The sequence below is a fragment of the Lactuca virosa genome, chromosome 8 (assembly GCF_052849685.1).
Source record: "Lactuca virosa cultivar CGN04683 chromosome 8, Lactuca_virosa_CGN04683_v6, whole genome shotgun sequence".
Taxonomy (NCBI): domain Eukaryota; kingdom Viridiplantae; phylum Streptophyta; class Magnoliopsida; order Asterales; family Asteraceae; genus Lactuca; species Lactuca virosa.
In genome coordinates, this window is record NC_136433.1 from 299069031 (window position 1) to 299096811 (window position 27781).

At 36.9% G+C, this 27781-nt stretch overlaps 1 protein-coding gene and 1 long non-coding RNA gene across 2 annotated transcripts; one reads left to right on the forward strand and one right to left on the reverse strand.

The window, feature by feature from the left end:
* The first annotated feature begins 11698 nt into the window (after nt 1-11698).
* Nucleotides 11699-14940, forward strand: NARA5 (pfkB-like carbohydrate kinase family protein). Its single transcript, XM_079067812.1, has 5 exons — nt 11699-12247; nt 12703-12965; nt 13136-13253; nt 13456-13664; nt 14428-14940. Exons 1-5 carry the CDS (start codon nt 11813-11815, stop codon nt 14876-14878), a joined length of 1476 nt encoding a protein of 491 aa, XP_078923938.1. The 5' UTR covers nt 11699-11812; the 3' UTR covers nt 14879-14940.
* A 5505-nt stretch (nt 14941-20445) lies between these two features.
* LOC145132997 (uncharacterized) lies at nt 20446-21393 on the reverse strand. Its single transcript, XR_013718333.1, has 2 exons — nt 20658-21393; nt 20446-20567 (listed from the first exon to the last, which is right to left on the reverse strand). It is a non-coding gene; the product is annotated as an uncharacterized LOC145132997 (long non-coding RNA).
* Nucleotides 21394-27781: the final 6388 nt, after the last annotated feature.

Here is a 27781-nt window from a genome sequence, read left to right on the forward strand (position 1 = left end):
ATTAATAAATGAGCTGCAATTTTTATCATATTCCTGTATAAGTTGATCAACATTTTATAGGTAATATTAATATGTAAATGTTACTATTATGCTTTACTAAAAAGTGACGGGGCTAATATTAATATGTAAATGTTGTTCCTTTGTAATTTTATTAAACTTTTTTGATAATTTAAAATTTAAATATTTACCTATAGAGAAGTGAATAAAGCTTCACATTGATCAAGAAGAGCTATTTCTTGTGCTACTGCAGTCGCAAGTTCAGAAACCACCCAATTTGTCCCCTCCAACTGTAGAAAAGCAATTTATTTACAACATCATTCACTTTTATAAACTTCAAATGAATAAGTATTAAAATATATAAAACTCACTCTTGATAGTGTAGATCGTAAGGAGGATCCAGTCGACTGCATTACTTGAATAAAACCATAACATTGGATAATATCCGCTGCTAGATTTCATTATACCTCCAGAAGAGCAAGCTACTATAATCTTTGAGTTTTTTTTATCTAATTTGGATGCAACATCTGTTCCAGACAAACATTATGTCTGATTAAGTACTTAATACAAGATTGAATGGGGCTGAAAACTGAAATGACATACCTTGAAAAAATTCAGGATTTTCTTCAGTTCCAGCAAAGATACCAAAAAATGCAAATGCCGCTCGTCTTGCAATGTCCCATGCTGTCCACTCCTTTATAAGCCTATATATTTACACATTGATAGCACTTGGTGGATGACCTTGTATCCTGTTGAGTATTTGAGATATTGAAACCGATATGGCATATTTGGTTATTTAGGGAAGCCTTTTTAGGGTTAATCATTTTATGATTCCCTACGATGCCTTTACAGTAGAAGCTCTTAATCGAGCTCTTCTAAGGCATTGGTTTTATATTAGGCATAGATTTTATATTTATGGCAAATATTTATTGTTCCCTATAAATAATCATTAGGTTTACTTTTGGTGTAAGCTTTTGACCAAATTAGGGTTTTCTCTGTACGTTCATCTCATAATCAATACAAGAAAAACCTTTATCAGATTACTTGCATATGTTGGTGATTGATTCTCGATTGTTCTTGATATTCCGCATTCGTCATCTCGGATTTATTCCCAACAAGTGTTATCAGAGCGGGTTCATGTAGATCTCAATGATTTTTGCAAGAATCGATCATGTTTATGGCGATATTTTATCATGAATCTCACCTTGTTCTTCAAGTTTTGTAAGTTTTCTGAAAAGAAAAAGTCTAATATCTCATTTTTATTGAAAATTCTTGTTCAGATCTGTTATCTTCTACTCAATATTTCATCTGATTTGTTCTTGAATCGAGTTCTGGAAGAAATTTAGAAGAAAATTTTTGTGTTTACTTGAATTTTCGTGTTCAGATCCACTTTTTCTTTCTAAAATCCATCTCAGATCTGTTTTCTCTCACTAAAAACCCTTTCAGATCCATTTTTCTCTCTCTAGAATCTTATCAGATCTACTTTCTCTCTCTTCAAGTTCTATCATTTGTTGAAGATCTAATGGATAAAACGAATTTATTGTTTGACTCCATTTTAGAACTTGGATTAGAGGTTACTAAACCAATCTATGGTGTTAACAAAGTGACCCTGTTTCAAATCAGTGGTCGATCTATGTTGAATGATGTTCCTGAGTTGTATAATCTTCTTGTTGATAAGAAAATATCTAGATACTCATATGTTAATCACCATGAGTTAAGAGAGGATGAGAGAATAGTAGAACAATTTCATATTATATATGAACATTTAAATCGGGAACATAAACAGATGTTGATGATAAAAAGGGCTGAAAAAGAAAAAGAAGAAGTTCATGTTGTTCTTCAAGTTTCTGAAGAAAAAGTGACTCCAGATGTTCTTGTTGAGGGGGAGTCAAGTGGTTCATGTTTTTCAGAAGAGTTACATTCTGAATCAGGTACTTCAGAAGATGAATCTCAAAGAAATTCATCTGAAATCGTGAAAGTGAAGACATTCTGTTCTATTGGAACTCAAACAGATGATTCTATATGTTCTGATGATATCTTTGAAGGAATGATTCCTTACAGAAAGCCAATTCTTCAAGAAATTCAGATTTACCAAACTCCAAAAGTTTGTGTGTTAAAGTCTTCAAATGTTCAGATTCAGAAAGAAGAAAAAGATGTTCAGATCCGAAATTTGTTTCTGAAGCCTAGAAATAAGAAAATGAGGAAAAAGAGAAAGAACAAGAGTAAAATGAAGAAGGTTTGGATGCCCAAGGTACAAGTGGCCAATGCTTGTGAAAAATTTGAAAAAGCTGAAGTCAATAATGTTCAAAGAAAATTTCATTCAGGTGAATATGTTAAGAGTTGGAGAAAAGAGAAAATAGTGTTCGGTTGGTTTAATGAATTTTTTGGAAATTTTTGTTTTCCAACTAAGAAGCGGGTATTATTTTCAGAGGATGATAGATTTTCTTCAAATAAGTGGGTATGCAAGAAACCAACTTCAAAGTTGAACCTTAAATGGGTACCAAAAGTCCCATAAAAGTTTTGTCCTTTATCAAAAAAAAAAAAAACGGGACAAAATCTTGGTGAAATCTGGTGGATTTGGTCAAAGATATTATATTGTGTTGAAAAAATCAAATTTATTGATTTTTTTTGTGTTGGAATTGACAAAAAGTTGAAAAAGTTGAAAAGATGGGGTGAAAATGGACTTTTTCTGAAAAATGGGTAATATTCTGACATATTGCAGTGAACAGTGGGTGCAAGCTGTCATATGTACTTTTGACAGGGGCTACTTTCGGAACTTTGGATAAATAAAAGGTTAAATTCGGAATTACAATTAAAGATGAAGTTTGATCCGTACATTGGGCTGCATTTGATTCTTCACTGATTCTCTAGGGGCCAATTCCGTAACTATGATGAAATGTGAAATACTTACTTTGCATTCACTGTAACGACCGAGAGAAAAAAAAAGAGGCTTCTGTCATTTACTAAAATACAAGGGATGTTTTCGGGATTTTAGCCATCTGGTTGCCTCTCATTCCTGTGTTCGTTCTTTGAAGCGAAAGTCAAGAGACGAAAGATCAAGAAACGAAAGTTAGTTTCTTTTGCTCGTCCCTATGAAGCGAAGACAACCAAGACGCGAACTTCACAACCAGAAGCGAAACTCAGGTCAATAAGCGGTCTATTTCGCTTTGGGTATGAAATTGAAGCGAGCCTCATGAATAAGAACCAAACTCCCAAGAGCCAAACCCGAATCTACTGTTCATAACCGAACATTCGGTTGATTTCGCTTTGGGTATGAAATTGAAGCGAACCTGTGATTCGCTTTCGGTCCTTGATTAGCTTTCGGTTCCTGATCAATTGACAAGATTCGCATCTTGTGCTTGGAACGAAAGTGTAACTGGTTGTGTAATTGATGGAATGAATCTGTAATTGGCCTTGAAGCGAACCTAAGACTCACTTTTGCTCCATGGTCAACTGAATCGGAACGAAACTCAGTAGGTTACTCTCGCTCAAATCCAAAGAGTTCGATTTCAAATGTGGAGATTGAAAGCAAAACGAAACTGGAATCGGAGGTTCAATCAGAATCGTTTTTACTAACCAAAATCGGACCTTCACAATCCTTGGTCTCGAAGTTGGAATCGATATTACCTTTAAACGTTGTATTCAGAAATCGAAATGTTACGATCGACATTTTATTTCAGCCTCATACTCTGAAAAGGAAATCGGAACATCGCATTCAAAATTGGAATTACATGTGTTCGGAACTTGACGTGGTAATTGGAATTTCACAGCATTAGGAGATTAATTTTGTTGGGAATCGACATTTGTGGAATCGTAATATGCCTTTGACTTTCAAGAGTCAACCAACGCGTTTCTCTACAATTTAATTTGGAGAAGATGACTCATGTTACACTATCGGTCCCTTAAACTTCAGCTATTTTACAGTTTCGGTCCCCTGTGTTTGAACAAATTGGCAGCTTCCATTTACTTTCACAAGTTAAACGCGCGTTAATCTGATTCAATGAAGATGATGGGTAAATTTACATTTCATGTCCCCAAAGTTTGCATCGCTTGACTGATTTATCCCCATATCCCATTTTTTCACAATATTTTTGGGATTTTACCACTTTTATCCCTTCTTTCCAAAAGATTTTCACTTCTTATCCTTTTTCTTTGGTCTTATTCTTTTTAAACCCTTCTAAAATAATTGCTTCTTATTCTATTCTTTTGTCTAAATTTAAAAATCGAAAAATACAAAATTATTTTTTGTTATTTTTCCGGTTTTAATTTTTGAAGATTAGGTTTATTCTAAAGGGATTAATTTCATCAAATCTGACGGGTTTTGAAGATTGTTGGTGATTCTTCTTAACTTTCCGGATTCTCTCCATGGTATTTGTTGAAGATTCAAGGGGGAGTGATGATTATTCAAAGGGGAGTTCGTTTTTGGAAGATTATTCTTATTTCTCTCGCTTTGAAGACTCCATGTACTGATGATTCTCACAATTTAGGGGGAGAAATGCCAAGAAGATCGGAAATCGTGATCTTCCTCAGTTTCAACATCTAGGGGGAGATTGTTGAGTATTTGAGATATTGAAACTGATATGGCATATTTGGTTATTTAGGGAAGCCTTTTTAGGGTTAATCATTTTATGATTCCCTACGATGCCTTTACAGTAGAAGTTCTTAATCAAGCTCTTCGAAGGCATTGGTTTTATATTAGGCATAGATTTTATATTTATGGCAGATATTTATTGTTCCCTATAAATAATCATTAGGTTTACTTTTGGTGTAAGCTTTTGACCAAATTAGGGTTTTCTCTGTACGTTCATCTCATAATCAATACAAGAAAAACCTTTATCAGATTACTTGCATATGTTGGTGATTGATTCTTGATTGTTCTTGATATTCCGCATTCGTCATCTCGGATTTATTCCCAACACATCCATCAATTTACAATTCCAAACTTGAGTAATTCAATTCAACCTACAATAACATTTACATCTAATCAAAATAGAAATATAAAGTAAGTGTGTGTGTGTGTGTGACCTCTTGAAACTTGGCTATGGGTCTGACATCAAGAGAGAGCAGCTATCTTTTTAAAGATTTATCTAGGGATTGTATCTTTTTACCCATTAGGTCCTATAATACTTTTAATTGATCCATTGTTTCATTTCATAGGAGGAAGTAATACAAAACATGGCAGTTGATGTAACATCCCAAAATTCTAAACCAAAAATTTCATTTTTGACATAACGATTCATAAAACAATTTATAGAAAACATCAACAAGTTATTTCATTTCATAAAAACCATAGATCATATGTCTCAAAAACCTACCCTGCCAAGCATATCTGGGTGCCCAACCTACCCTCCGGTTTATTTCAACCGGTTACGGGGACTATTTCACCCCTACCACTACCACATAATAACATAGCATATCATACTCTCAGACATATCTGGGTGCCCGACCTACCCTGCCGGTATATCTCAACTGGGTCCGGGGACTAGTCCCCTCCTACCACTATCACATAACATCATAGCATACTAACTAAAATAGCATCACAGATAGTGGCATACCAGACAATTATCACAAAGACAATCATCTCTACTATAATCAATCTACTAGTGGGCCGGCATTGGTGCCTTATACCCACTTCTACTGGAAGGTAACTCACCTCAATATCGTGAAGTAGCTGAACTGTCCTCGGCTCTTGGATCAACTATCCTCAAACTCCTACACATAATATCTCTTTCAATTACTCTTTCATACTTATAACCCCTTTAAGGGTCAACTCTGGTCAATGGTCAAGTCAAAGGTCAACACTCTGGTCAAAGTCAACCTTCTGGTCCAAGTCAACATTCTGGTTGACTCTCAACTCGTCGAGTTCCCGGGTCCATAAAACTCGGGAGTCTCGATCCTACTCGTCGAGTTCTTCCATGAACTCGTCGAGTTCCCCTTCATGTAAGTCAGGGCATTTCACTCGCAACTCGCCGAGTTCATCCTTGAACTCATTGAGTTCCTCTTCATATCAGTTGAGGCATTTTGCTCTCAACTCGCCGAGTTCATCCTTGGAATCGCCGAGTTCTTTGATCTTCAAATCCATAAACACGTCCAACTCGCTGAGTCATCTTCTAGACTCAACGAGTTTGCTATGTAACTGAATAGGTTGGGGAAACCACGACCCAAATCGCCGAGTCGTATGAATGACTCGTCGAGTCCCCAAAGTCCAAATTTATCTAGTCGTTTCTAGTCGGGCTTAATGCATCCAAAACATAGATCTGGCCTCCTAGGGTCGATATAACACGTAAAGTTGCAAACTTTACGTTCATGCATGGGTAATTTAGCTCAAAAAGCCCTAAAAAGTGGTTCATATGATGCATGGGACTCCCATGGCCATAAATTTGGCACCTTTATGCCATGGAGTCCCTCAAAAACTCTGGATCTGAAGCCATGACCCTAAACATGCTTGCATCCATGAATGGTTCCATAATATGCTCCTTATGGCCCTAAACTACCCCCATGAAGAGATCTAGTAAATGAATGGACAAGGTATAGACTTTATACCTAAAATGATCTGGAAATGAAGTTCTCCTTTTGGATCCAAAGCTCCTTCCTTCATCCAAACACCTCTAGCTTCCACTCTAGGGATATCAAAAACCCCCGCGGGACCCCGATACCGTACGGGACTAATTTTTAAAAAAATTCAGGAGCGGGGGTGAGATTAACCCCCGTTTATTTTCGGGACCGGGGTCGGGAGCGAGTATTTCCGTCCCGTACTCCCGCGGGGGCCCCGTTTATATTTATATAAAAAATATATATATTTAATGTAAAATACAAATGGGAATCTAATTTTAATTTTAGGGTTCACAGTTCACACCGCTTGAGTCTTGACCGCTTCAGCCTTCGCCCTTCAGCTTTAGTATTTTTTGCCTAAAACAAAGCAGTTTTTCAGCAAAAAAAATCCAATTTTAAGCCTATAAACCGGGGGAACGGGGGCGGGACAGGGGGTGATGGAGGTAGCCGGGGGCAGGACCGGGGGTGATGGAGGTAGCCGGGGGCGGGGGCAGCAACTGATTTCGGGGGCAGCTATTTCCGCTCCCGTCTGCCCCCGTTGACATCCCTATTCCACTCCTTCAAGAAAATGCCAAAGAATCACTCCTTTTTCACTCACACATACTCACAAAGCTCACAATCACGGATTAGGGTTTGCTGGACTATGGGAAGCGATGAGGGAGGCCACAATGGGGGTGTTAAGGTCTTTAAATAGGGTGTAAACCCTGAAAATTAGGGTTTCACTCTGGCAGCCCTACTCGTCGAGTCGAGGCTCATCGACTCGTCGAGTAGACTTCAAGTCCCGTGTCCAAAAATCCCATTCCTACTCGACGAGTTTGGGGCCTCCAACTCATCGAGTCCCTTTGCAAAAATGAATAATTATTTATTAAAATACATACGAGGAACCGGGTGTTACAGTTGAAGCTCTTGCAGAGCTTGTATACCACTGTGTTATACATAAACCGAGTCCCAATGACAAATTAATCAACAATCACTAATGACAGTGGATCCATTTTAGGTAAAAATTACATGAAACATTACCATTTCCATATAAGTATCAAGTTAGGAAACAAACCGTTGCTGTAACATCATGTTTCTGTCGGTAAACATCAACCGATGACAAATTCATAGCATCTGGAGAGGCCATAACTGATGAGGTTGGCCTCATCATAGGATTATTCATATAAGGTGGACCACCCATAGCTTGTGCTTGTCCATACATGTTATGTGATGTTGGATTCATCTCCTAAAAGAGCACAAATTACATTAGGAATCATATAGCCTAGCCAGTCAGCAAGATTAAATTCGTAATGAAAACAAGACTAAACCAAAGTAAATATAAGAGAAGATGTGAAGCTCATAAATAAAAAATACAATACTTTATCGGCTGCATTCTTGCTATTTATTTATTTTATGGACAACAGTAACAGAGAAGCATCACGCGTCTTACTAACATTGAACATGCCTCATTTATCAACGAAAAGTGACCTTCAGATTCATTTCCTCCAATATACCTGCAACAAAAGTAATCAATTAATTGTACTCAGACTTTATAAATCACAAAAAATAAAAATAAATAAATGATGATACGAATTTGTAGAACATACATTGTACCAGAACATTTTCCTTGCCAAGCTGCATCCTTTTCTTTCTCATTTTTCATTTGCTCTAAAACCATATTTCCTAATCCTGAACTTGGAAGCTCTGTTCTCCAACCATCCCTTGAAGATTTTCCAGAAGATTGTAATTTATCAACAACCTGAACAGTCGAGAACAATAGTTTCATTTTCTAATTCTAATATAACACATTTAACACAATATTGTATAATTTGTATGTCAAACCTAGTACTTCTAGCCAAATGAAAAATTAGTATCGATTCTAAAGCTTTTTATAATACAAGCTACATGAAACTTTAAGAAATCACTCAAAAACTGCAAGCTTTAAATCGATGTCATATGTTACCCACCCTGTAGTAAATGAATGACTTTACTGTGACAACCCGAAATTTCTATCTTGTACATCCATTCAATTCAATCAAAGTCAGACTAGTTTCTGTTGTCTTTTAGCAATGTTAAGGGTCTGTTTGAGAGTTTCTAAGCCTAGTGTAATGTATGAATGGATGCTAGGATGTGTTAGCTTGAGATCGGGAGGATAAATTCGATATGGAAAATCACTCACTAGGTGTTCACGGCCGCAAACTAGATTCACGGCCATGAACCACCTCCTATATATAATGGAGTGACTTCATTTCTTCTCACTTTTCCTCCTCTCAATCGTGAACATCCTTTCTCTCTCAACTATCTTCGACCGTGAACCCTCCAAAGCTCAAAAAACGTAAGTGTTTCAACCTTAAACTTGTCATACTTGAAGAGCTACTAGATCCTATCCGCGAATTGTCAAGTTTCATCACCACCTTCATGAACTTGAATGGATCACGGCCGTGAACCCTTCATAAGGGCCGTCAACCCTTCATAAGTTCATAGGGCCGTGGACACCTCATGAGGCCGTGAACCTCATGAGGTCGTGCACGCATTAGGGTCGCAAACCTATCCATGGGTGGCCGTGAACCCCTTTCAAGCTTCCATTTGTGAGCCTAACACTTCATTTAGGGTGTTTCCTACAATCTTAGGTGGTTTCCTATACTTGTTAGTAGTTATAACCACTAATTGAATACACATATATGTGAATATATGCCTTATAGGATCCAACTGTGCTTCGGAACTTCATTTGTGAATTCAAGCATCCTATATCTATCTTATCTTCCAGATTAACCACAATCAGGTGAGTTCATACCCCTAACTTATCTTTTAAATTATTTTAAATGCTTTTGTGGGGGAGAATACAAGTAGAAAACATTATAGTTATTATATCAATCACATGTGATTAATATCAATCAAGTAGATTTCTTATTCTTCAAAACTGTGTTATCAAACAAACTGCTTCAAATCGTTTTTAATAAACTCTTTTATATGTTAAACTCTTTATCACTTTACAAAACTCTTTTTAAACTTATATATTGTCCAAATCATGCCTATATAGATATACTTATATAAATAAGGTTGAAAGGGCTTAGGACTGATAACTCGCCTTATTTCCTGTTCCTTGTTTGGTTGTGGACTTAGGGTATCGGTTGTTTGTCCGACTATCGTTTGAATCTTAGTTATATATTATGTATATGTATATAGATATAAAAGTTCTTCCTTTTAGTTCAATACCTTTGGGTAGCAAAGGCATACATACATGTTCGGTCATTCAGACAACAGTACTAGTAAACTATAATATGTATAGTTTAGGAAGTTACTACTTACTATTTCTAGAACAATGAAACATACAAGAGTCAGTTCATACATAAGTCAGTTCAAACATACTATAATGAGAAACAGAGAGAACATACTATACAAAGAGAACATACTAGATACTAGAACAGAGAGAACATACTATACAAATACAATAACAAAGATAACATTAATGTGAGCCACTACTTCATGGCATGACAATATACTGCTGTGTCACATTTTATAACCAGAGTCTCCTGGAGGGAGAGCGTGAATTTGTGTATATATCTATATGGGATTGACCATCCTACACCTTGCTTCTAGCTACAGTGGGACCTGCAGGTCTACGGGTGACGAATGTCATACCATTTCGACGTCTTTGATCGTCGTGTTTTTACTAGTCAATCAAGTATGGTTATAATCTAATCACATTTTACCTTAATTAAACAAACTGGTTTAAGGTAGTTAGTACATCGGTAGTTACCTATATACAATACTACAATACATCCTTATTTTTCAATTACATTCATTTTGTGATCTTCTCACATAAACAGTAATGTAAACTATATTTTGGTAATGATAGTCATACTTGGGAAAAACACTCACTTTTACAAAAGAACAAACATACAAAACAATCGGGTCTTGGTAGAAGACTACTTTAGTAGAAAATATAGGATTTTCTAGGAAGTATACAAACATTTACAACAAATACTTACAAACTTTTACATCAAACATTTACAAACACTTTCATCAAACTTATACAACCAATGACACTAAAATACTTATGAACTCATCAGTTTTAATGCTGATCTACGCTTTCAAAATAACTTGTATTCTCAGGTCACCAGTAGACAGGTACCGATGACCAGGTTTTGAGAAGACGGAGCACGTTCAAGACTCGTCTTTTATTTTGATTCTTATTTTGGTGTCTTTTAAACTATACAGAACACACTTGTACTGAAGTATATTATTAATGCAATGGATGATGTTGTTGCTTGTTTTACTATTATGCATTGTTATGATACTGTACATGACGTCCTCCGCCCCCGAACGTTTCCGCCGTTTTGGTTTGGCGGTGTGACATTTACTAAATATATGACATAATATACATTGCACCTTCTGTTTCTCGACATCAATATAGCTCTTCACACCAGGCACCAACCTGTTTTCGGAGCAAAAGTCATCAAATATGTGAATAAACCTCCAAATCCAGGACTGTCTCAGGGAGGTAGTTCAGGGCCTCCAACCAGTGAAGGCCTAACGTTTCTTTGTAGATGATCCGCGTAGGTTCCGATGAACTAGACGATGCGGTTCTTCTCCACATCATATCACACTCCGACGATTGAGAAGGCCATTGGTACCAAATATCATCGATTTGTCGATCCTTATCACACAGTCGGTCTGTTGTTTCTTCAATTCGTCGTCGACGATCTGGATGGTAGGAGGTGTGATGAAAGGTAGAGAGAGAGAGAGATGGGATGAAGATAGAGAGATGGGGATAGGGACTTGACGTGATTAAATCTGATAAGAGTGTATCAATTACATAATCCCTAAAATGTCCCTGATTAATTTCAATAGGATGCCCCCGTCCCTTTTTATTTTCAGGTATTTACAAAAATGACACAAAACATCCTAATCATTTTGGTTATCGGGAAATTATATGTTCTCAAATAATCCTTCCCTCCCCCCCCCCCCCCCCTCTCTCTCTCTCTCTCTCTCTATATATATATATATATATATATATATATATATATATATATATAACTGATTATTTAAAAAAAAAAACCACCAAAAAAATTGATTAGATTACTTAATTACTCTTGATTTTTTTTGTATTAATATTATATATTACCCTCTTGTAGTCTTGTTATTACAAAGATAAATACAAATATGACATTTATCGAGACCATGCTCTCTGGTGGTATGCAGAAGAGAGAAGAGAAGGGAAAGGAAGCATTGGATGTAGACGTGGCTGTAAGTAAATCCATTCCTATAGAATTTGTGATTGATGATGGTGGACACAACGGTGATGGCGGCTTTCTCTCTCGCATCTCCACTCTCCACCCTTCACCTCTCCAATTTTAGGGCATCTTCACCCCTTTTCTCGCTTCGTCCCTCCACCTCATCCTCCTCCTCCTCCTCCTTCCGTCGTCTTCTTATTCTTTCTAACAACACTTTCAGCAATCCATGCCATGTCAATTCCTCCTTCACATACCCTTTTCATTCAACATCAACATTCCTTATGTCCAACGAGGATTCCTTTGCTAGGTACTCATCTTCTTCTTCTTCCAGCAGCAGCAGCGATGACAACCATAGTTCCACAATTGAAGACGACGACGACGACGATGACGTAGTTGGTGCTGTTTTGGATAAGGATGATTACGACTCTTCTCCTCCTCCTTTGCCTGACCGATGGGATGTATTGGGTCTTGGCCAAGCCATGGTACATTTAATTTTCTTCTAACTTTGCTTTTGTATCTTTATCTGAAATAGTATATGTTTGCCTTCTATGTTATCTCTTACCAGATGTCCATAGATTCGCCGTTTATTCAATTCCCTTTTTAATGCATTACACTACATAAACTATACATATCCCAATTTGCAGGTTACAAAAGATTCAGTGCTAATTGAATCGTAGAAAGAGCATGTAGGAATTAGGAGGTGTTCGAGTTTACAAATCATTTCCCTAACTCTGTTCTTCTTTCTTTACCAGAATGTCAAAAAGATTCTATCTTGAAATTCAAAATCTTTCCTATTTGTTTATCATCAAATTTCATCAGTCATGCCATCATACTTGTTATCAAGTTCGGTTTAATCTATAGTCTCTTAACTTTTTTTGGGCCTGAGCTTGTATTTATTCTAAAACTGGTAAATGATATGGTCTTCTTTCTCTGATAGGTAGATTTTTCGGGCATGGTGGATGATGAGTTTCTGATGAGATTGGGTTTAGACAAAGGTACAAGAAAGGTCGTGAATCATGAGGAGAGGGGTAGGGTTCTTCAAGCAATGGATGGCTGCAGTTACAAGGCGGCTGCTGGCGGCTCTCTTTCTAATACCCTAGTGGCATTGGCTAGACTTGGTGGTCACTCCATTGCTGGACCTCCCTTGAATGTAGCTATGGCTGGTAGCATTGGTGGTGATCCATTGGGTGGATTTTACAGGTATACCCTTGCCTTTAACATTAGTCATTAGGTGTTGTATGGATAAACTAAACCATGTTGATAAAGTCTTTGAGAAACTGAATCATGCTTGAGGAATTGGAAGGAAAAAATAACAAGAAATATAATTTTATTTTTTGATTTTTATTTAATATTATGGTGTGTTTTTATAGAACTAAACTAAGGCGTGCAAATGTGAACTTTCTTTCTGCACCTGTGAAAGATGGGACCACAGGGACAGTTATAGTTCTGACAACCTCAGATGCACAACGTACAATGCTTGCATATCAGGTATGTAAATATCCAATTACTTTGAAAAATCTATCCAATTATAGCAATGAAATTGAAAATTGCTTTGTATTTGGATGACATTGCTATAATTGGGTAGCTTTCTAAAAAATAATGCTTTAATAGGAAAAAAAATTAAAGTATAATGCTATAGTGAAAAAAATATATGGAAGTCTAATACATTCTACATATTTCTATGAGACAGGGAACATCATCTTACATTAACTATGATTCAAGTATGGAGAGCATAATTTCCAAAACAAATATTCTTGTTGTTGAAGGGTATTTATTTGAATTTCCAGACACAATTAAAACAATTAAGAAAATTTGTCAATTTGCTCGTGATAGTGGTGCTTTGGTTGCTGTTACTGCCTCAGATGTGACTTGCATAGAGAGACATTATGATGATTTTTGGTACGTTTTGTTTACCTTTAGTTACTTTTACTCTATGATGCTTACATTTTATGTGCAAGTTTAAATTAGGTTAAGTATAATGGTTTAATCACTATAGAAAAAAATGAAAATTTTCCGACTTTCTTGAGAAATTGATGTTATGAAGTTAAAGGGTGTTTGGATATGCTGTAAAATTAATTATTGAGAATTGAAATCGTAATAATCAGTCTTGTAAAAGTTTGCCATATTAAATATCTTACTATAATGGGTGACTCTACTTTCACCATTTTATCTATTTAGCCACTTACTTTTTTTTTTTTTTTTTTTTTATTATACCATTTAACTTTTTTGGGAAATATGCAGAAAAGTCCCATTATTTTGGGAATTTTTTTGATAAAGTCCTAATTTTTTTTAACAGAATAGTTCCGATTCTTTAATTTTACACGATAATCTGTCATTTTCGGTTGAAACAAAAATAAAAACTTTTTTGTTAATTTGGACAAAATATTAAATAATCTTGACTTTTCTGTTCAATTTTTTTTAGACTTTATCAAAAATTTCCCAAAATAATGTATGTTTCCCTTACATTTTTCTGGGTTACCATGTTTAGAAAAAGGGAAAAATACATTCGAATAGCATAGTTTTGCTATTTTTATCAATTTAGCCGCCGAACTATTATCACAATAATCATAAAATAATATTTTTTTCATTGGATAAATCAATAAAACGGTGAAAATACAAATGGGATTTAATTAATTAGTATTATAATATTTTCTTTTTCTAGGGAAATCATGGAAAACTATGCGGACATCGTGTTTGCAAATAGCGATGAAGCCCGAGCATTTTGTCATTTTTCTTCAGAAGAAAGCCCGATATCTTCCACACAATATTTAAGTCATTTTGTCCCATTAGTTTCGGTTACTGATGGGGCCCGTGGGTCATACATTGGCATAAAAGGTGAAGCTTTATACGTCCCTCCTTCACCATGTGTCCCAGTGGACACATGTGGGGCCGGGGATGCGTATGCCTCGGGCATATTGTACGGGTTATTAAGGGGTGCATCGGGTTTGAAGGGAATGGGGACGTTAGCTGCCCGGGTTGCAGCCGTGGTGGTCGGGCAGCAGGGCACACGGCTCAGGGTTCAGGATGCGTCTCGGTTGGCTCAGTCGTTTGGGTTTAGTGTTGAGGGCTCGGTTCAGGCGGATGTGGGTTCGGATCAAATTTCTAGTTTGTAGTGGATTGTGGATAGATTGTTTGTAGAAATTGTTTATTAATATATATTTATTTTTTAAATTAATTGATGGGTTTGAAATGGATTAGATTTGTTGAGAAGTTATGTTGTTTTGAGGTTGTTGATTGTATATAAGAAGAAAGAAAAGAGAATGATGTTAATGAGGGTAACAAGGAGTAATTTTGTAGGAACAAGCATGGTTTGAGTTATGTATTATGTTAAATGGTTGAATAAATAGAGTTAAATTATAAATGAAGATGAAGTGTTGACTTGAATTGAATCTTTTAATCATAATAGAATGGTTTACACGCATTGTAAAGACAATTACTTAAATGGTTCTTTTTGTTTTATAAAAAATCACAAGTTTAGTCCCAAACTCTTTTATGAGAATAGGCTTCAATGTTCTATGTAAAATTTTTTATACATTTTATATTAATTTTTATCTTTTTTTAATTACAATTTATATTATAATATTATAGTATAACTAATTATAGGCAGATTTAGAAAAACATTATGTCTCATAAACATGCAAATATGGTCCCTACATATAGCAAATTTATAGAAATAGTTAATGTGCGTACACAATTTTAGTATTGGTCCTTGCCTAATAGTGAATTTACATACACATTCATATGATTATATATAATCATTCTCTTTCAAAATTTAAATACCTTTCTTATCTAACCATACCTACTATAATTATACATACATACCCAGATACTTGATTTTAAACGTATAATTAAACATACATGATTATAGTGCATATAATAATGCTCAGTGTTCTTTTATATCATGCTTAGATACATGACACTAAGCGCGTGTGTATATATATATATATATATATATATATATATATATATATATATATATATATATATATATATATATATATATATATATATATATATATATATATATATATAAAGGAGAGTTTAATTGAGAAAAAAAAATGTTGAGAATGGGGGAACCGTTTTCAGCCACACATTTATTTTGCCGCAAAACACTTAGGCATACCGTCGGAAATGGATAACGGATAAACATGTGTTTTCCAACCAAACATGTTTCCTTAAACTATGCTAATCATTACCTTAATATACACAAAAACATATTTTTTTTGTTTTTTTTTATTTTGAGAGCGCCATTTTTATCGAAAAATTATTTTAAATATATCAAAATTCATAATTTTTTATTCTCTATAAATAGACATCCATATTGATATAGTTTTAAGATAAAATAAAAAATTTATTTTTTTTAAAGTTTCAGCTCTCGTTATTCATAAGTGAATAAAAATCTATCAGATATTTATTACAGTACATTCGTTATTCACTTATGAATAAAACGTATGCTTAACCTTTTTTTTTTATAGTTTAAGTATCGTTCATATATGAATATGACACGTAATAAAGTTTTCTTACTTAAAATATATTTTTTACATCATTTTTCGTCATATATTATATTTATATATGAATAATACGTGTATTAGTTGTCGTCATATTTTATATTCATATATGAATAAAACATTTATCAGATTTTTGTTACAGTTAATTTGTTATTCATATATGAATAAGTAGTATAAATGATACTTAAACTCAAAAAAATATATTTTATTCATAAGTGAATAATGAATGTACTGAGCAAAAATCTGATGCATTTTGTTTCACTTATGAATAACGATAGCTGAAAATATAATTTTTTTTTATTTTATCTTAAAAGTATATCAATATGGATGTCTATTTGTAGAGTATAAAAAATCATGAATTTTGGTATATTTAAAATCATTTTTCGATAAAAATAGCTTCTTAAAAATTAAAAAAACGAAAAAAACTATGTTTTGTATATATTAAGGTAATGATTAGCATAGTTTAATGAAACATTTTTGTTGGAAACACATGTGTATTGCTTATCCATTTCCGCTGGTACAACAGAGACTTTTGCGGCAAAAATAAATGAGTGACTCAGAATGATTCCCTCATTCTCAACCTTTTTTATTTTATCAATTGAACTTACCTCTCTCTCTATCTCTCTCTCTCTCTCTCTCTATATATATATATATATATATATATATAGATATATATATATATATATATATATATATATATATAACATTTTCTAGAGGGAGGGAGAGAGTGAGAGCTATAACTCACTTTGTTAGTTAGTGAAGACTATCTGTCATTGGTTCTATTCTTCAATTGATGCATCTTGACCTATCTTTTTTGCTCAAGGCCTATTCATACAACATGTCAAGTCCCTTAGAACATGTCTTAGCCTATTAAGAGCTTAATGACTTTCATTGTCAAAATGATCATTAAAAGTATCAATATTCTATCTTCTCATTTTCTATTTCTATATACAACCCAATCAATGAATTAAGTATCTCATACTACCTATTTCATCACACTCTAATCTATTGCATCAATTCATCACTTTCTTTAGCTAGGGTTTGAAACCCTAACTTTACACTGATGGATTTCACCATGGAAATCACCTATAGATATGACTGTAAACGAACCGAACGAACATAAACAAATGTTTGTTCATGTTCGTTCGTTTAAGTTAGGCGAACAAATAAACGAACATGCTAAAAAAACATAAAAGAATGAATTTTCTTGTTCATGTTCGTTCGTTTAACAAATTGCATCGTTTATGTTCGTGAACATGCTAAAAAAAACATAAACGAACGAACTTAATTGAACATATATCAACATAAATGAACATCTAATATAGTAATGTAATCAAACACAATTAAATATATATAAACATAAAAGGAACTTATATGAACGAGCATAAACGAACATACACGAACAACATAAATGAACGTTCACGAACATATTTGAACGAACATGACCATTGTTCATGTTAGTTCATTTAACTAAATGAACAAGAATTTGTGTTCATGTTCGTTCATTTAATAAATAAACAAACTTCCCGCCGAACGGTTCACGAACAGTTCGCTGAACATTCAGTTCGTTTACAACCCTACCTATAGAGCTTGTTCAAAGTTTTTAAACACTTGATTAAACATCAATAACAAGCTTCCTGAAAACAATCTCTCATATCTAACAAAAAATCATAAATCACCATTGAAGCCCTAAAAATCTTAAAGATGAAGAAGATGATACCTCTAGGAGCTCTTGGTAATACAACCTTGCCTCTAACACCCTTGATCGTCACTTGATCAAAATCACCGGAGTTCCCTTCTCTAAGAAATAGGGAGTGTTTTTGGAGAGAATGATTATTGATCAAGTGTTTAATCTATCTCGAAACCATGCCACGGTGAGGTCCTTACACCGATGTGGTGCGCGTAAGTTGGACGCGGTCAGCCTCTAACCCAGCCGCGATCCTTTCCCACATAGCAACTTACTTTCACCACCACACCGCGATATCCCATACTACCATGCCGTGGGAAAGTACGTTGCTCTCAACATACCACGAGGATTTAATTTGAATTAGTACTTAGACTCACCATGCTGTGGTGAAGCCTTCACCACACCGTGGTGACTGCTTCACATCAACCTTTATGGCTGATTCCATTGCAGCTTGAGATAATTTTTCTTCCAACTTCTAACGCACATAACTTCTTCATCTTAAACCCGTTTTCTATGATCTTTATGTCCACACGAAGGTGGGGATATGTTCTATAATTCAGTTAAGTCACTTCTTACGGAATTAATACAAGTCTTAATCTATTAAGTCACAAACTTGGCCCCAAAAGCATAAAATTCCCATTTTACCCTTTTGGCCTAAAATACGTATTCTCATGTATTTCTTCTCTTCAACTTACTTAGTTCATCTTATAATTGTGACTTAGACATATCTTGATTAATTTCATGAAGTCATATCCTCTTAATTCATGAAATTTCCCTTAAATGACCAAATTTCCCTTTTGGTCAATATTTGACTCAAAGTCAAATCTCTCTAAATTTTGGGTTCTTACAATTTTGATGTTATAACTCCCAATATCCATTGAATCAAATCCAATTTAATTTTGATGGAGGTTTGGTTGAGATGTTGAGCTTCAAACACCATTAATGTTGGAATTCTCTATATATTAGTTCAAATGAATTATTTAGTGTTGGATTACCCTCTATAACACCATGATATTGTTTAATCATCCTTGAATGATTTGAATCCATCAATTAATTGTGAGAATGGGTGATTTAAAGTATAGGTTCATGTATGAGTTGTACTTTATCTATGATGAGTTTCACTCTAGCCTCTATTCGTGTATTTGGAGTCAAATATAGGTTTAGTAAGTGTTTCGATGATTGAAGTAATGATTTAAACGATTCAAATAACATCTCATGTGATTTGGATTCTTGTTTGAAACAATAGAGTAATCATTAGATGAAAAATTTGAAGCAAATTCCTAGTAGATTATGCTTTGGAGGAATTTCATAAATGGAATCACCAATTCCATTCCATGAATTCAAATGAACGAAGCTCTACAACTATTAAGATGATAGTGAAATAAAAACTGGTAGAATAATATCTTAGTGAGTCAGTGTAGATGGATTAGACATTAAGAGCTAATAATACATTTATTGATCTTGTGATGTTCATATAAGCTTCCCAAAAAGCTTATGAGACCTCTAAAGGTATTAATGATTAATGCATAATGCATAAAGGACTTAATTAAGTATATCTAAGTGTAAAAACATTTAATTAGTCCATATGAGTCAATTAGTGAAGTTTGGTGGTGATTGGAGGTCATGAGTTCATTATACGTGGCCTAAATGAGAAAAACGTCATGTTTTGGGTACATGCACATTTCACACGCCCTGTGTGGTGTCCCAATGCCATTTTACATGCCCCATGTGAAAACATCTGCTTGGCAAACTTAACTTTTTGTAAAACGTAGCATTTGACATTCGATTGCTTCCAAATTTTGAAGTGTAAGCTTATATGAGGGAAATAAGCTTAGGAATGATGTCAAAAGTATCAATCACATCCTAGGGATATTTTAGTCATTTCATTATAAATAGTTGTTAATGTCAACAGGTGGTGCTTAAGAGGTTCATAAGCTTAAAGGAAGGAATAATAACTTAAGTTCTATTAAGGTGAGTACTACCGAATACATGTCTCGTAAAATGATGTATGGTGTTTCCAAATTATGAAGTATTCAAAACCTTTTATGAGTTATTTTCGACAAAACTGCAAAAATGGCCCCTATGGTATGCATTTTTCTAGGTTTTGGTCCAAACCCTAACTTTTTTGGATTGGTGGTCCTTTTGAGCTAGTTTCGTTGCGAATTTGGTTTCTCGGTAAACTGAACCGACTATAATACCCTTGATGTATTTATTTTTTATTTTTCTTTCATTTTGTTAAATTTAATATTTATTTTAATAATTGAAAATTAAAAAGAGGGCCCACCCTCTCTCTTTCTCTCTCCAGTAAAGAAAAAAGAAAAAAAAAACTATCCTATTTTCTTCTCCCCCTGTTCCCCAACCCACCTTCACTTCTTCCATCAAATACACCCGATTCATTTGGGTTTTTTTGCAGGTTTAAAAACCTATCAGAGGAATTGAAAACTTTTGTATTCGATGAAGTTCATTATAGAAACTAAAAACATAATTTTGTTTATGTTTCTTTAATTAAATCCCACCGTATGTTTCTTTTTACAGGGATGAACAAACATACACACAAATGGATTACAAGGATAAATACACCACACCTCTCTCTGGAAGACGATGCTCCTGTTTCAGAGAAAAAAGATGCTGATCAGAAGGGTATAATAAGAAAAAATCCCAAAGGTAATACTTCTGCACAATATGTTCATTCGGTACCTGATTTAGAGAAAATGTCTTCGTTTGGGTTTGCTTCTTCATCTCCGTCGTTGGCTAGCTTACCGCCCATAGCTTTGTTTTCCATGAAAAAGAGCTGGAAACAGATGAGCAAACCTATTTGCTAAATCCCTTCACCAGATGCTCCGATGTGTGCCTCCACTCTTGATTGAAGAAGACGATGACAATAACCGGTACTCGGACAGAAGATGATTGGGTTCCAAAGGATTTAACCTCTAAGGTTTTCCTAAAATTAGCAAGAGAACCGGAGACATAGTCAATTCATCTTTGATTTGTAGGTGACTGCAACCAAGGCACATGTAATTTAATTTATTTTCTTTTTGATTTTGCACACACATTCATCTAAGTTGCAATTTATGGCCGATGACGGTGACGTTTAGGGATTACTTCAACATAACCCACATTCATCCAAGTTTCCATTTAGGGTCGACGATGGTGATTTCTTTTCCTTTCGATTTTGGCCATATTCACTTTCTGGTTGTGGTATTAATTAGTTGTAGGTTTTGATTTTGGGATTTAAACTTTCACATCCGGTTTTGATTTTAATCAATGGCAATAGAAGCTGATAAAAAAAAGAGGTGAAGAAAGATAAAGAATAAAATTGTTTCAAGCCAGAGTTACCTTGTCAACTACCCAACCATTGCAATAAAAATCTTAGATCTGGTCATGAGCCCATGACTTTCGATCTGAATTTTTTTTGATCTTCACTAAACTTTGGTTGGACGTGAATGGTTTTGAGAGATAGTGAGAGAGAGGCCCATATTTATTACTAATAAAACATTAAATTAAATAGAAAAAACATAAAAATGTAACAGGAGGGCATTTTAGTCATTTCAATTTTTGGAAGGACCAAATATACAACGAAACTAGCTCAAAAGGACCACCAATCCAAAAAAAGTTGGAGTTTGGACCAAAACCCGGTAAAAATGCATACCACAGGATCATTTTTGCAGTTTTATCATTATTTTATATATGTTTCATTATGTGTGCATCTATTTGTTCATTGCATGAAAATGGTATTACAATGTATTGAATGATTTCAAGAATGTTTGTAAGCACATACAACTATCTTCAATTCTTCATCCAAAATTCATATAACCCTTGGCATGTGTATATATCCATGGTTATGTGTTTGTGAATTCTACAATTAACTATCATGTTATTACATTTAACAAATATCACCATGTGTTTGATAAAATGCTCAAGTGACTGAATATGAACTAATATGATAACATGCTTGTTGGGTGACTTTGTAATCTTTCTTGATAGTTTGATCAAATGCTAAGTAAAAAGCCCAAGTGAATGATTGTGAACTAACCAACTATTTTTTTTTGGAAATTATGGATAAAAGTTCATAGCCTTTGGAATATATTTTAAATTATATTAGTTTTTGTTATTAACTTTGGCATAGCCTATGTAATATAGTCTCAACTTTGGAGATGTATAAGTTTTTAACATGTTGGAAATGTGTAACATCAACCACCTTAATGTGTGATGATGTTCCGGTGAACATGGTAGCCTTCCTAAATCTGCAAAAGATGATGAAGAATTTGAGGAAGAAGTAGATGAGTAGGTAGAGATAGAACGAGTTAACCTTAAACAGAGAGAACAAGCACGCCACTTGCTTTTCGATGATGTCCGAGATCTTTCTCTTTCACCTGATGCTTCTGAAGGCGTGAAATCAGAAAAGAAAGGGAATATTGGTAACATTTAAAGCTTTTCAACCAATCAGTCAAGGGTATTTTTTGTTTTTTTCATTAGAGGCTTTACATTTACAGGTACAAAGACTTAGGAAATAATTGTTTGCAAAACTTGGTGACAATTTTAAAAATGTTTTACATATTGTAACGACCCATCATTGTAACACCCCGATTCCCAGTTATGAATTTAAAGTTTAATATATATTCATTTTTTAGGGCAACTAGATGAGTTTTAAATAACCACGTATCTTTAAAGGCCTACTCGACGAGTTGGAAGGCCCCAACTCGATGAGTTGAAGGCTGAACATGAAACCCTAATTTTCAGGGTTTTGCACCCTATTTAAAGACCTTATGACTCATTGTTAGCCTCCCTCATCGTCCCCTCAGTCCAGAGAAAACCCTAATCGTGCCTCTTTCCCCATTTTGAGTGTGTGTAAGCTTAAAGAGTGTTCTTTGGTGCTTTTCTTGAAGGAGTGTGAAGTTGGTGGTGCAAAGTTTAAGGGAGAAGCTATAGATCCGAGATTTTCAGTGTTCTTGCAACCATTTGGAGGTATAAAGTCGTTATCTTGATCATCCCTTTGCTAGATCTTTTCCTTTGAAAGTTTATGGCCATTATTAGATTATTTTGGGACCATTCGACGAGTTGCTTAGCCAACTCGACGAGTTGAGTTGAGTTTTCCCGCTTTCTAGATACTAAAGAACTCGAAGAGTTACACTGGTAACTCGGCGAGTTGTCTCGAGCTTTTCACGATTTTCTGAGATATGAAGGAACTCGACGAGTCAGTAGATGCACTCGACGATTTAGGTCAACATGGACTATTGACCTTGACTATTGACCTTGACTGTTGACTTTGACTCGGACCATGGTTGACCAAGTTTGACCTTGCGGGTATTTCGGGCATTTCAGGATTTTGATGAGGTTAGTCACTTGGTGATTGTAGGCAGTTGAATTGGAGTTGTGAGTTGGGATTGATATTACCGGTTCAACACTACTTATGAGGTGAGTTCTCCTCACTATACTAACAGGGCCGAAGGCACCAAAGCCGACCCTTTTGGATTGTTATCCTGGTGTATCGTATGCTTGTATGATGTAGTGATCTGTTAGATCTATATCCTGGTAGATAGGATGATGCTATGCTTAGTGATCTGTAAGATCTGCCTGTTGTATGTTGGCTGGTTATATGTTTAATTGTTATATATATGTCGACATGGTTTGTGTGTGGTGGGGTTGAGGTGGTCCTGCTTTGTGCTGAAGGCCAAGATACCCTAGGCGGTCCGGATAGACTGTAGGCCCTGTGAGGCGGTCCAGTCAGGCCGAAGGCCCGACGAGCGGTCCAGATAGGCTGTAGGCCCTGCGAGGCGGTCCAGTCATGCCGAAGGCTCGGAAGCGGTCCAGATGGACTAAAGGCCCTGTGAGGCGGTCCAGTCAGGCTGAAGGCTCATTATGCATGCTGTTATTGGTTATGTTTATGTGGTGGTATTTTAGAGAAGAATCACTAAGCTTTGGTCTTATAGTTGTGGATTTTGTTTCAGGCACATCGGATGATCGCAGGAAGGCGAAGGCTTGATCGTGCACCTCCTCATATTTTATGTTATGATTTCTAGGATTTTCTCTGATGTTAAACTATTTTGAAAACAATTTGTAAGCAATTGATGGTTTTGGAATGTTTTAAAAGTTTAAATTTTTTATGAATTTTATGGATGTTACAAGTTGGTATCAGAGCCTTGGTTTGAGTGAATTGGAGGAACACTAGTATGAATCCAGTCTCAAACTAAGGAAACGATTTTCAAAATGATTTTCAAATGATTTTCAAATGGTTTTCAAATGGTTTTCAAAGTACTAAAGGAGGATGCGATGTGTGCGATCAGCCAGAGCCAACAACATAGACCCCAAAATACCATACTGTTATTTGATATTGTGATATGTTAGAACAACATGCTAGTGATAGGCTAGGGATCTTCAGAAATTGCATGATATTATTGCCTGATTATATGATGTCTGATAGCCTAGGGTTTTCCTTATATGAAATTGACATCATCACTGTAGTTGCTTAGTGTATGCATCACGGTTGTATATAACTAAGATCTTATAGCCTGAGAATGTTTGGTTTAGCCTTATTTCCTATTCTTGTTTAATGAAGGGCTTAGGGTAGGATCGGATATTCGAATGTCTATAGGGTCCAATGTTATGTATGGCTAGCATACACGAGTGCTACAGGGTTGGTGGAAGTTTCATGGAAGAGTTGTGCGGGGTCAGTCGGCCAGTTGTGAGATGTTTAGCCTTCCTCTAGGAGTGAGGATTGAGCGTTCGCCTATGCTTATGTATATTTTTAGGGCGTTGTGATGATCCTTGAGACAAATATGGGTAAGTGTGGAAGGTAGTATGGGCCCGTACTACTGAAAGCACAGGACCCATACGCGTAGCAGGGAAGTCACAACCCCTAGGGATTTGTTGGGAGTTGGTTCCCCGTTATTATATGGAATGTGTGATATCTTCCTTGTATATTTTCAGTATGGTGACTACGAGGCGATTTGAGACCGGATCCGGGTCGGGATCGGGAGTTGGCAGTCAGGGTGGGCCAGCCTTGTCAGAGGACCGTGTCAGGGAGATCATCCGTGAGGAGTTGGTTGCTATCGTCCGGGGTCAGATTCCGAAGATATTCTAGTCTATCAAGACCGCGGTGATGAAGTTCTTTGATGATCGCTACGCAGCCATTACTGAGGCGGCTGCTGCTGCAGCCTCCGCAACCGTGACGGATGCAGGTACGGGGACAGGTCGGGCTTTTCAGTATCGGGACTTCGATAATATGAAGCCTCTGACCTATGATTAAGTTCAGGACCCGATCATAGCCATGAGGTGGCTATCTGACATGGAGGGATGCTTTTTTACATGTTCATGCCCTACTGACCAGAAGGTCAGATGCGCTCTGAACCTCTTGAGGTCCGGAGCGAAGGACTGGTGGAGACTTGTTACAAGATCATACTCCGATGAGCAGAGGGCTACATTATCTTGGGATCAGTTCAGGGATATGTTTCGCGCTCGCTACATTCCTCGGGTCGAGCGGGAGAGGTTGGCTTAGGAGTTTCTGGATTTGAGACAGGGATCGGAGACGGTGACGAAGATCACCTTGATGTTTACCGAGAGGGCGATGTTTTGCGCGGAGTTTGCTTTCGAGCTGGCTCATATGACTCGTTATCTGAGCATGCTCAAGACTGACATTAGACAGTTTGTTGCTACCCAGTGTTGTGATACTTCAATAGAGTTACAGGAGGACGCTAGGCGGCGTGAGCGAGATTGAGTTGCAGTTAAGAGAGCAGAGGCAGGCCCCGATGCAGTCGCAGCCGGCGCCGAAGTGGTCCAAAACCGCCGATTGCAGGTCTGAAGGTCAGCGCGGCCGCACTTGTGGGAAATGCGGGAAAGATCATTCTGGAGCATGTTGATTTGGTAGCGGGTGGCACACATGTGGCAAGGAGGGGCATTATGCAAGGGATTGCCGTCAGTCCGCCCCAGTTCCGAGTATGAGGATCTATTACCACTGTGATCAGGTTGGCCACGGGAAGGTCAACTGTCCGTTGCTCGCCGCCAAGCTCCCACGCCAGCTACATTGAGGATCACTGACGGGAGTCAGGGCAGAGCAGAGCCCCCGAGGGCTTGAGGTCGTGCGTTCCAGCTACTGTCGAGGAGGCCATGATAGCGCCAAATGTGGTAGCTGGTATGTTTTCTATCCCTTATCTCATTGATTATGTTTTTTTGTATGCTCATGTGTTTGTACCTATGTTAGGTACGTTCTTAATGAACTCTTTGCCTGCTCTGGTACTGTTTGACTCGGGAGCGAGTCAGTCTTTTGTCTCTCGGTCGTTTAGTAGGGAGTTTGGTTTGCCCTTAGGAGAGCTATAGTGTCCGTTGCGATTTTCCATCGCCAACGAGCACGGGGTTTCTGCCTCATCAGTTTATCGGGGTTGCGTTCTAGAGATATTCAGGATGTCTTTTCCGATTGAATTGATTTTGATTCCCATGGGGGATGTTTGTGTTATAGTGTTATGGACTGGCTGAGTCGTTTCGGTGCCGTGATCGATTGCGAGGGTCAGCGTGTAGTAGTTCGAATCCCAAGTGGGGGAGAACTGGTTATCTATGCTGAGGGAACCGGGTTGGGTTCAGGGTTTTACTCAGCCGCCAGGGCTCGACAGTATATTCAGCACGGGTGTGCGGGTTATTTGGCATATGTGGTGGATACACGGGTCGGGGATCAGGCCTCGGTTTCTGATGTTCCAGTTGTTAGAGATTTCGCTGATGTGTTTCCGGAAGAGTTACCTGGAGTACCTCCTGAGAGTCAGGTCGAGTTCAGGATCGACCTTGCGCCAGGTGCGACCCCTATTGCCAAGGCACCGTACCGATTGACACCGCATGAGATGTAGGAGCTGTCATCGCAGTTGCAGGAGCTGCTAGGCACATAGTTCATCCGTCTGAGCAGTTCTCCTTGGGGAGCACCGATTCTCTTCATCAAGAAGAAGGATGGTTCACACCGGATGTGCATTGATTACCGGGAATTGAACAAGTTGACGGTGAAGAACCGTTATCCACTTCCACGGATAGATGATCTTTTCGATCAGTTGCAGGGAGCATCTTGGTTCTCCAAGATAGATCTGAGGTCCGAGTACCATCAGGTCAGGGTGAGGGAGGAGGACGTGGAGAAGACCGCTGTCCGGACTCGTTACGGACATTACAAGTTCGTGGTGATGCTGTTTGGGCTCACCAACGCGCCGTAAACATTCATGGACCTAATGAACCGGGTGTGCAGGCCGATGCTCGATCGTTCGGTTATTGTATTCGTCGATGACATCTTGGTGTATTCCAAGACCAGATAGCAGCATGAGGAGCATCTCCATGAGTTATTGGGAGTTTTGAGGCGAGAACAAGTTTATGCCAAGTTCTCGAAATGTGAGTTTTGGTTGCGAGAGGTTCAGTTCCTTGGACATCTCGTAAACCAGGAGGGGATTTTGGTCGATCCGGCCAAGATAGAAGCGGTGATGCAGTGGGAGGTCCCGAAATCTCCCTCGGATATCAAGAGTTTTCTGGGATTGGCAGGGTACTACCGGAGATTTATACAGGATATCTCCATGATTACAGTACCCCTCACTCGTCTGACGGGGAAGGGGGTGGATTTCCGGTGGGGCCCTGAGCAGCAGACAACATTTGAGACCCTCCGACAGTGACTTTGCGAGGCTCCAGTTTTGACATTCCCTGAAGGAGTTGAGGATTTTGTGGTTTTCTGTGATGCATCCATCACCAGACTGGGAGCGGTTCTCATGTAGAGAGGACGAGTGATAGCCTATGCGTCGCTGCAGTTGAAGCCGCATGAGACGAGATATCGCACGCATGATCTTGAGTTGGGAGTGATAGTGTTC

Coding starts and splice junctions, on each gene's coding strand:
- NARA5 (XM_079067812.1), top strand. CDS start 11,813: ATGATGGTGGACACAACGGTGATGGCGGCTTTCTCTCTCGCATCTCCA. Junction 13,254..13,455: donor GTACAATGCTTGCATATCAG/GTATGTAAATAT, acceptor TCTATGAGACAG/GGAACATCATCTTACATTAA. Junction 13,665..14,427: donor AGACATTATGATGATTTTTG/GTACGTTTTGTT, acceptor TTCTTTTTCTAG/GGAAATCATGGAAAACTATG.